The sequence below is a fragment of the Mus caroli genome, chromosome 11 (assembly GCF_900094665.2).
Source record: "Mus caroli chromosome 11, CAROLI_EIJ_v1.1, whole genome shotgun sequence".
Taxonomy (NCBI): Eukaryota; Metazoa; Chordata; class Mammalia; order Rodentia; family Muridae; genus Mus; species Mus caroli.
In genome coordinates, this window is record NC_034580.1 from 65,280,927 (window position 1) to 65,290,284 (window position 9,358).

General features: G+C 47.6%; 2 protein-coding genes across 2 annotated transcripts; both read left to right on the forward strand.

Moving 5' to 3' along the window:
• The first annotated feature begins 1,718 nt into the window (after positions 1-1,718).
• Positions 1,719-3,280, forward strand: Gltpd2 (glycolipid transfer protein domain containing 2). Its single transcript, XM_021177212.1, has 3 exons — positions 1,719-2,023; positions 2,259-2,425; positions 2,515-3,280. Exons 1-3 carry the CDS (start codon positions 1,763-1,765, stop codon positions 3,050-3,052), a joined length of 966 nt encoding a protein of 321 aa, XP_021032871.1. The 5' UTR covers positions 1,719-1,762; the 3' UTR covers positions 3,053-3,280.
• Positions 3,281-6,783: 3,503 nt separating this feature from the next.
• Psmb6 (proteasome subunit beta 6) lies at positions 6,784-9,056 on the forward strand. The gene is made up of 6 exons (XM_021176659.2): positions 6,784-6,921; positions 7,297-7,364; positions 7,707-7,838; positions 7,957-8,086; positions 8,591-8,735; positions 8,839-9,056. Exons 1-6 carry the CDS (start codon positions 6,823-6,825, stop codon positions 8,979-8,981), a joined length of 717 nt encoding a protein of 238 aa, XP_021032318.1. The 5' UTR covers positions 6,784-6,822; the 3' UTR covers positions 8,982-9,056.
• The last annotated feature ends 302 nt before the right edge of the window (positions 9,057-9,358 follow it).

Here is a 9,358-nt window from a genome sequence, read left to right on the forward strand (position 1 = left end):
ACACACACACACACACACACACACACACACACACACACACACACACACAGAGTATTGGGGACTGCACCTAGAGTTTTGCACATTCCAGGAAGACACTACCACTGAACTAGATCCCTAACCCATTTTATACTTTAAAAAAATTTTTTTAAATGATTTTTAATGTTGTTCACAGAACAAGGCTTGATTTGATTTTTATTATTTTAAAAAGCTTAATGTTTACTTCGTTTTCTGACTCTGTATTTGTGCTGACAACACTTACACACTGGTTTTCTGCTCCTCAATAAGGAAAGAACGCCAGATCCTGTCATGGGCACATTTAGCACAGGTGGGGGTCACCCATTGTTGTTGTTTTAGGCAGGTTCCCTAGGACTTTAGTTCTCAGAACACAAACTCCTCAAAGTCTGCCTGGGCACACACCATCTGTGGATGTTGGTGCTTTTCTAAGTTTCTTGGAATAAAGATTAACAGTCCTGTTACCAGCAGTTCTGGATAGTCATTTCTTGTTAGAGTCTGTATTACAGGGAAACCTACAATGGTATGTCAGATGCTGGGCCTAAACATTATTACTAGAGTTGGAGTATCCCTTTTTATAAAACATGTTAAGACAGAGTCTAGATAAGTTACCCAGGCTGGCCTTGAACTTTTGATATTCCTACTTCAGCCTCCCAAATACCTAAGGTTACAGGAAGACCTGGGCTACTGTGCCCAGCTATGAAAATACTTTTGTATTCTGGGGGTCTAGTGTAGGGCCTGCCATAGGAAAGTAATGACTGATTGAATGAATGAAACACTAAAGTGAAGCTCAAAAAATTAAATTATAATGTCCGAGAATCACTGATGGAAGACCCCAGACTCAAATAGTGTGCAAAGGCAAAGAACGTTTATTCTGCAGAAATTACCAGCATGCAGGGATCACAACAAAATGGCAATGACTTGAGGAGCTTGCAAGACATCCTTTTAGGCAGGTCTAGGGGAATTTCCCAGAAGGATTAGGTAACCTCTAATATGATTGGTAAGGATCAAAGCAGTAACATTAGTACCATTTTCATTAGGTGCTAGGTTAGTTCTATTTTAATTGGTGAGACCTTGAAGATTTTTGGAAGGCAGCTCAGTTCTGGCTTTGTTATCTTCTCCAGCCAGGTGTCTCACAGGCAGACTCAGCTCCAGCCTTATCCTCCCTAAGTCAGGCCATCATTGGATAAAGGCTCCTTGTCAGTGGCTCCTTCAGAGGAGCCCAGTACGCTTCCTGGGGAATTGAAATTTTTATCCCCAAGGTTTCCAGACCTCTCGGCAAGAATGTAAAAGAGAGAGAGAGAGAGAGAGAGAGAGAGAGAGAGAGAGAGAGAGAGAGAGAGAGAGAGAGAGCCTAAAGCCCCATCCTCGCACCTTAACAAGTAAGACGTATTGGGCAACTGTGATCAGCTTTCCACTTGGAATGTTTTCACATGCGTTATCAATTGATCCTCACATGAGATTTACAAAGGCCCATTATCTGCAGCTTACAGTGGACTCGTGCCCAGATTTAAGGAGAACCCACAAGACGCTGCCTCTTACAACAAGCTAACCCCACAGGTAAAGGCAATGCAGAGACAGGTCACATATTATGTCCCCCAAATTTTCATTGTCTCTCACCCCAGGATCTGACCTCTAGGGCAAAGGACACAAGAGATGGGTCCTTAATAGATTAATTATTAACCCTCTGCACCTCTGGACACCACGGGAAGGGAAAGGCCACCAACTAGCTAGGTGAGGTGCACCAGCGATGGTCATGAGGGTCTCACTGTCCCCAGCCCTGGGACGCTGGTTCCGCCATGCAATTCCCTTCGCTATCTTAACGCCGTTACTTCTTTACATCAGTATATGGTTCTTCTATGAGTGGCCCTTCGCCTTACCAGCTCAGAGAACCCAGCTGTCCGGCCTGCGGGGACTCAAGCTCCCTTCTCCTTCTCCAGTCCTCAGCTCTCTGCTTAGTTTCCCGGCAGGGGTGCAGTCCTGCAATCCAGAGGGACCACTACCTTCCCAGGTATGTTTGAGTTTTAAGGCCAGAGTCTGGGGACTCTGAAACAAGGAAACAGGGGAACCAGCCTGAGAATCGAATGAAAGGAGGCTCCTCCCTCTCTGTTCCCTTCCCCCTTCAGATGTCAAGAATAACCAGGAGGAACCCCAGCTAAACCTGAGGGACATTCTTCAGGGCCCTGTGGCTAAGTAGGCCTAGCAGGCTAGGAACTTTTCACGCATCTCTTATATCTATCTCCCAGATTGGCCCAGTGGCCAGACCCCTAGTGGTCCCAGAGAAGGAAGAGCTTCCCTGTCTAGGGCCTCATGGGGCGCTGGGTCGCATGGTGAGCCCCTTCCTGGCCTGTATGAGCCCTGAAGGGGATGTGGCGTTGTCTCAGTATCTGGCAGGATGGAGAGAACTACTTAGGTGAGTGGTCTCCCTTCTCCAAGCCCATCTTCCTCCAAATGATTCTGTGGTCTTTCGCAAGTCATCTCCCCACTTCCACCACCAAACAGGTTCCTAACTCCCCTTGGCACTGTCTTCGCCTTTGCCACCAGCGAGGCTTTCAACAAGGTGACCGACCTCGAGGCTCGTGTGCACGGCCCCAATGCTTCACACTACACATCGCTGATGACTATGATCACGTGGGAGCTGCGAGCAGGATTGCTACAGCGTCTGGGAACCGAACCTTGGCACTCAGCCGGGTCCTCGGGCTCTCGAACGCTACTTTTGTTGCATCGCGCGCTGCACTGGTCCCAGCTCTGCCTCCACAGGGTGGCGACAGGGACGCTCGGAGGTCCAGATGCCGGCACGCAGTGCGGGGAAGCCTACAGCACCGCCCTGGCCCCGCACCATCCATGGCTTATCCGTCAGGCCGCTCGCCTGGCAATTCTGGCTCTCCCGAGTCGCGGTCGCCTGCTCCAGCTGGCGTGTCCCGGAACAGGAGAGGCGGACGCGCGGGTTGCTCTGGCCCGGGCCGCCGGCGTCCTGGAGGATGTGTACAATCGTACCCAGGGCCTGCTGGCCGGCCACGGCCTGCTCCAGCTGGCTTGATGGCCGCGGCATCAAGAGACCGACAAGGAAGGCATTTCTGGGAAGGGATGTACATACTCAGGGTTACGGGCGGCCTGAGTAGCTAGCGGTCCTCCTTAGTGAAGTCATCACAGTTAAGGCCCGCCCCCAGCAGGGCAGCCTCAGTGATGTGTGAGATCCTCTCATCCTCAGCCTCAGAAAGCTGGAAGAAGCAATGAAGAATAAAGAATGCTTTAGTAGCTGTCGACATCCGGCGTTATGTATGATAACTGGAGAGCTAGCTTAAGGGGTAGGGGAGGATGTGGGAAGATCTGTTATCCCTGTTCTTTGCATCTGAAGGACTCATATTCCCCTGAGCTCATTTCAGCTGCTCCATGGCTTCAGTTGCCAGCTCTTACCAAGTCTCAGTCCAGATCTGACCTCCAAACAGCCAACACAGCATGTCCCGCCTGAGTGCTACTTCCCTCCACCAAAAAGTGCATTTATTCCTGTGTTCTGTCTCCAACCTAAAGCCCGTGCACCATGCCTCTCACCAAATAGGCACTCCACAAAGGTCTCCTTGGTCACTTCCATACTAGTGAATGTGAAAGACATAAAGCATTTCCTAGACTAACTCCCAAATGTACCTCAAATCTACTTTTTTTCTGAACTATATATTTCTATATATCCAGCTGGGTATTTGGCATTTCCATTTGGATGTCAACTAGGCATAGCACACCTAACAGGTTCAGACTGAGTTTCTTTTCTTTTCTTTTCTTTCTTTTTTTTTTTTTGGTTTTGGTTTTGGTTTTTTGAGACAGGGTTTCTCTGTATAGCCCTGGCTGTCCTGGAACTCACTTTGTAGACTAAGCTAGCCTCCAACTCAGAAATCTGCCTGCCTCTGCCTCTCAAGTGCTGGGATTAAAGGCATGTGCCATCACTGCCCGGCAGGAATTCAATTTTTCCAGGTTCTCAGATCCAAAATCTTGTTAACGTGACTTTCCCCATCCCAACATTGAATCTATGGAAATCTGACTACTCCCCACATTTCCCAAGTTTCTTTGTCTAAATCAGCTTTATGTATCATCTGGACTATCTTTGCCTTTCTTACAGTTGTACGGTCACTAAATTATAAAAGGTCACTCTTTTGTTTGTTTGCTCAGTTCTTTGTTTTTGAGACCCGGTTTTTGGTTTTGTTTTTTGTTTTTTCTTGCATGGCCCTGGTGTCCTGGAACTTGCTTTGCAGACCCGGTTGGCCTTGAACTCACAGAGATCTGCCTGCCTCTGCCACCTGAGTGCTGGGATTAAAGGCGTGCACCACCACTGAGCAGCCAAAGGTGATTCTTTAAAACGTCAATATTGGGGCTAAGAAATGGCTTAGCCAGTAAAGTACTTGAGGTGAGAACCAGGGTTAGGATCCCGTATCACTCACATAAAAGCAGGGTGGGCACCTGACGTGGTGACTCATGCCTTTAATTCCATCACTGGAAGGCAGAAGCAGTCAGACCTCTGTGAGTCCCAGGCCAGTCAGAGTTATGTAGTGAGTCCTTGTCTGGAAAACAAAACAAACAAAAAGCAGGGTAGACATGGCAACCTACCAGCAAAAGGAAGGTAGAGGGAGGAGGATCAAGAGTTCAAAGCCAACCTGGGCTACATAGCAACTTGGAGACTTCATGAGATCCTATCTTAAAAAAAAAAAATGAGGAAAGCCAAGCCTGGTCGTTTGTCATCTCAGGGATTTGTAAACTCAGCTCCTTGGGGGGCTCATACAACAGTTCCACAAGCAGTGTTTCCTGCTCAGGCTACAGATAAGGACGAGGCTTGCTTTTGAAACTTTGGGAGACCTTGCCTCAAAACAAACAAACAAACAAAAAACAAACAAAAAAACAAGTCAAAAGAAGCCTGGGACATCGTGAACAACAGAGTGCTTGCCTAACATTCCTATACAAGGTTCTGGGTTTGAACCCAGCAACAAAAGCAAAACAAAAACAAAAATCTTGGAAAATAGTGTATTGATGCTAGGATTTGGGGTTGTGTAGAAACACAACCAACCAAGGGGGAGGGGATGAATAAATTTGACTTCACTCAAATTTTAAACTTGATTTTTTTTTTAAACATTTGGTTATTTGTTGGGAGAGGGGAGGGTGACTGTCTGAAGGTCAAAAGACAATTGGCAGGTGTTGGCTTTCTCTTCCACCGAAGGGACAAGCCCCTTCACTGGCTGAGCTCTTTACTTGCCCAAAGCTGAAAACTTTTCACTCTAATCCAATGGGAGAAAAATATCTGCAAATCATATACCTGGGGCTGGAGAGATGGCTCAGAAGTTAAGAGCACTGACTGCTGATGTGTTAGAATGGCGGGTCTCGTCTCCACGACACACTAGGCCAGAGCAATTCCACGTGGAAGCGGTTTTATGGGAAGGGAGAGACAAAGTATTGGCAGAGGGAGAAGAGAGGGAAAGAGGAGGAAAAAAAATGAGGATGGGACAGTCTCCTTATTTGTATGGAAAATGACTAACACAAGTAAAAGTGGGAGGTGGGCCAAATGGATTCTGGGAATATGGTGGCAGTTGTCTTGGCAACGGGTCTGCAGGTCGCAGGTTGAGCTGTTGCCTCATAGGTTTGGAATGTCCTGATGCCAACAACTGCTCTTCCAGAGGTCCTGAGTTCAATTCCCAGAAATCATCTGTAATGAGATCTGGTGCCCTCTTCTGGTGTGTCTGAAGACAGCTGCAGTGTATATACATAAAATACATAAATTTTTTTTTTTTTTTGAGACAGGGTTTTTCTGTGTAGCCCTGGCTGTCCTGGAACTCACTCTGTAGACCAGGCTGGCCTCAAACTCTGAAATCCGCCTGCTTCTGCCTCCCAAGTGCTGGGATTAAAGTCGTGCACCACCACTCCCAGCTTTTTTAAAAATCCGTATATCTGATGTTTCTACCTAAATATAAAAATAACACAATAATTAAAAACTCAAAAAAAAAACTCAAGCAATTCTTTTTCAAAATTGACAAAAATCTTGAATGGACATTGCTTCAAAGAAGATGCACAAAAAACTTACTAGCCATGGAAATATGCTTAACTAATTATTCGGGGGAAAACAAATCAAAATCATACACTCACGTCCACATACACTAGAATGGCACGATTTAAAATGTATTAAAAATATAATACATAGGTGAGAATGTGTAACGGTGGAAACCCTCAGATAAGGCAGGGGTGATTGTCAAGGGGTATAGATGCTCCCAAAAAACAACTGTAGCTTCTTCAAAAGTTCTTGTGGGACCCTGGAAGTAGGTACCCTGGACTAATGAAAACACGACCTGACCATTCCAGTTTGTACTCTTATCTTGTGGGTTCTTTGAACTAGGACACCAATCAAGTTATAGTGTATCCAACCTGTTAACATTGCGACACAACGTTGTTATTTACAAAACCCACATACTTCAGACTATACAATCAAGTTACCAAAACAACCCCCCCACACACACACACACACATAAAACCTTATAATGTAAATTAGGCTTCATTTCCAAGTATCCTTTGCCTGGGGAGCCACAAGCCTCTAGTAAGGCAAATATTTGAGAAGAGGCTCCGCCCTTTTCCCCCTTCCTAGACCCGCCTCTTTTTTTTTTTTTTTGAAATTTGACACACTGCCGTAAAGTGCCCATTGTCGCTAAAGACGAGTTCCTACCTCTGTCTTTTCCCTTCTGCCGTCAAGCAGCTTCGCTCCCAGAAGGCCGCAGAGGCGGACTAAAGAGAGTGACGGAGCGCTTTACGACGGTTGCTTTGTGGCAGCAGTAGCTGAGGAAGATGGCGGCCGCCTTAGCTGTTCGTCCAGCGGGGTCTGCACCGGCCTTTGGGCCGGAGGCTCTCACCCCAGACTGGGAAAACCGAGAAGTCTCCACAGGGGTGAGGAAAGAGCCAGAGTTCGGAAGACATGTACTAGGCCTGACGGGAGGGAAAACATGAAGCCTGAGTGTGTTGGGGGAGAAGCGCTGTGTTCTGCGAGAGGGAAAAGGATTCCTTGAATACTGGCGTGGGGTGATACCTTTCGTGATGAGAGGTGAACAGTAGGCTGAAGCATAAGAGTCTGAGTCCTGGGGTTTGGAGATTGCAGTTTTTATATTCTCTGACGTGTTGAGCCCCTTAAGATTTGATAATAGGTTCGTGGAGCACGAATTTTGCATCATAGAATCCGGGTGAAGAATTATTGAGGTCGGTGTATGCTCGAGAATGTGGTAAGGCTAAAAGAGTCACTCTTTTTACACTCTTTATTTTTCCCAGACCACGATCATGGCTGTGCAGTTTAATGGGGGCGTGGTTCTAGGAGCGGACTCCAGAACAACCACTGGGTGAGCTCAAAGCAGAAAGTCTTCCCGTTTCCCCTACTCCAAACATACACCCCATTCCTGCCTGCTTGCCTGCCTGCCCATCCTTACCCTCCTCAGACCACTGTGTCAAGAGAAGTTTCTCCACTACCTGGAGATAATAAGGACTTGTTCCCAATTGTGTGGCTTCCAGTTCCCCTCACCCTTTGGTGAACTACCAGTAAAGGTCTGTTCTCCATTCATCCGGCTTCATTTTCCATGAGGACTAGTAGGTGGTAGCAGTATTTGTAGCTGCAGGGAGTAGACGGTGATGTGATGGAGGAGGGAGGCAAGTGGGCTCCTTCTTACTGTTTCACCATCCTGCAGGTCCTACATCGCCAATCGAGTGACTGACAAGCTGACCCCTATCCACGATCACATCTTCTGCTGCCGCTCAGGCTCAGCCGCTGATACCCAAGCAGTGGCAGATGCTGTCACTTACCAGCTTGGTTTCCACAGGTACTTGTGGGCAGGGGAGGAACAACAACCCTGAGGGCTCTGGAACATAAGGCACTAAAAGGCCTGACTCCAGATCCTGATGTTGCTTTGTTTGTGATCTTCCAACCCCACCTTCTAGTATTGAACTGAACGAGCCTCCACTAGTCCACACAGCCGCCAGTCTCTTCAAGGAGATGTGTTACCGGTACAGAGAAGATCTCATGGCGGGAATCATCATTGCAGGCTGGGACCCTCAAGAAGGAGGGCAGGTCAGGCCCTCCTCACCAGAGTACTGGAGTCACCTTTGATGCTCCACCCCCTCGGCCATTTTGTCTGTCTGTCTGTCCGTCCTGTATGCATGTATTCTTACCGGTGCATGTGTGTGGAGGCCAGAGGTGTGGCCAGGGTTGTCTTCCTCGTGAGACAGTCTCACTGAAGACAGAGCTCACTTTTAGCTAGGCTGGCTATCCAATGAGCTCTAGCGATCATACACCCTGCACCCTACTCCCAGAGCTGGGGTTACAGATACACATGCCCAGCCTTTACATAAGTGCTGGGGATTTGAAATCAGGTCTTCATGCTTGCCTTAGCAGGCCCTTTACCATCCAAGCCATCCCTAGTCCCCACTCCAAACACTTTTTTTTTTAAGTTTCTCTTTCTGTCTCTACCTCACCATTAACTTTCCTGAGACCAAAATCAAAAGGGATTGGTGAATGTACATGTGTAGGGAAAGGGTGCAACTGGTGGCTTTTCTCCTCCCTCTCATCTGGCAGGTGTACTCTGTTCCCATGGGGGGTATGATGGTGAGACAGTCCTTTGCCATCGGAGGCTCCGGGAGCTCATACATCTATGGCTATGTTGATGCTACCTATCGGGAAGGCATGACCAAGGACGAATGTCTGCAGTTCACTGCCAATGGTGAGACTGTGCCTGTGAACCTCAGCCTTCATTCCCAAGCCGTGCCAAGGGTCCTCACTTTCAGCTCCTAACTCCAAACCCACTGTCCTTGTTTTATCTACAGCTCTCGCTTTGGCCATGGAACGCGACGGCTCCAGTGGAGGGGTGATCCGCTTGGCAGCCATTCAGGAGTCAGGGGTAGAGCGGCAGGTGCTTTTGGGAGACCAGATCCCCAAGTTCACCATTGCCACGTTGCCACCTCCCTGAGGCCTGGCGTTCTAGGGAGCAGTAAAGGACGGTCCATACCGACACAGAAGCTAATAAACAGTTTGTTAAAGAGGCGTTTCTGTGTGGAGGTTCTTGACTTCAAGTTAAACTTGCCAAAACCGTTCTCTTGTGCAAACTATCGCACTGAGCTGGGTAGGAATTAGAGAGGTAAGGAAGGTTCATCAGTGCTCTGATCTTTTATTATTACTAGCATTATTGGATTATTTGGGGGATGGCTACTTGCATTATATTTTTTAAATAAAATGGTTTATTTATGTGCATTGGTGTTCTGCCTGCATGTATGTGTGAGGGTGCCAGATTATTGGAATTTGAGTTACAGACAGTTGTGAGCTGCCATGTGGGTGCTGGGAATGGAA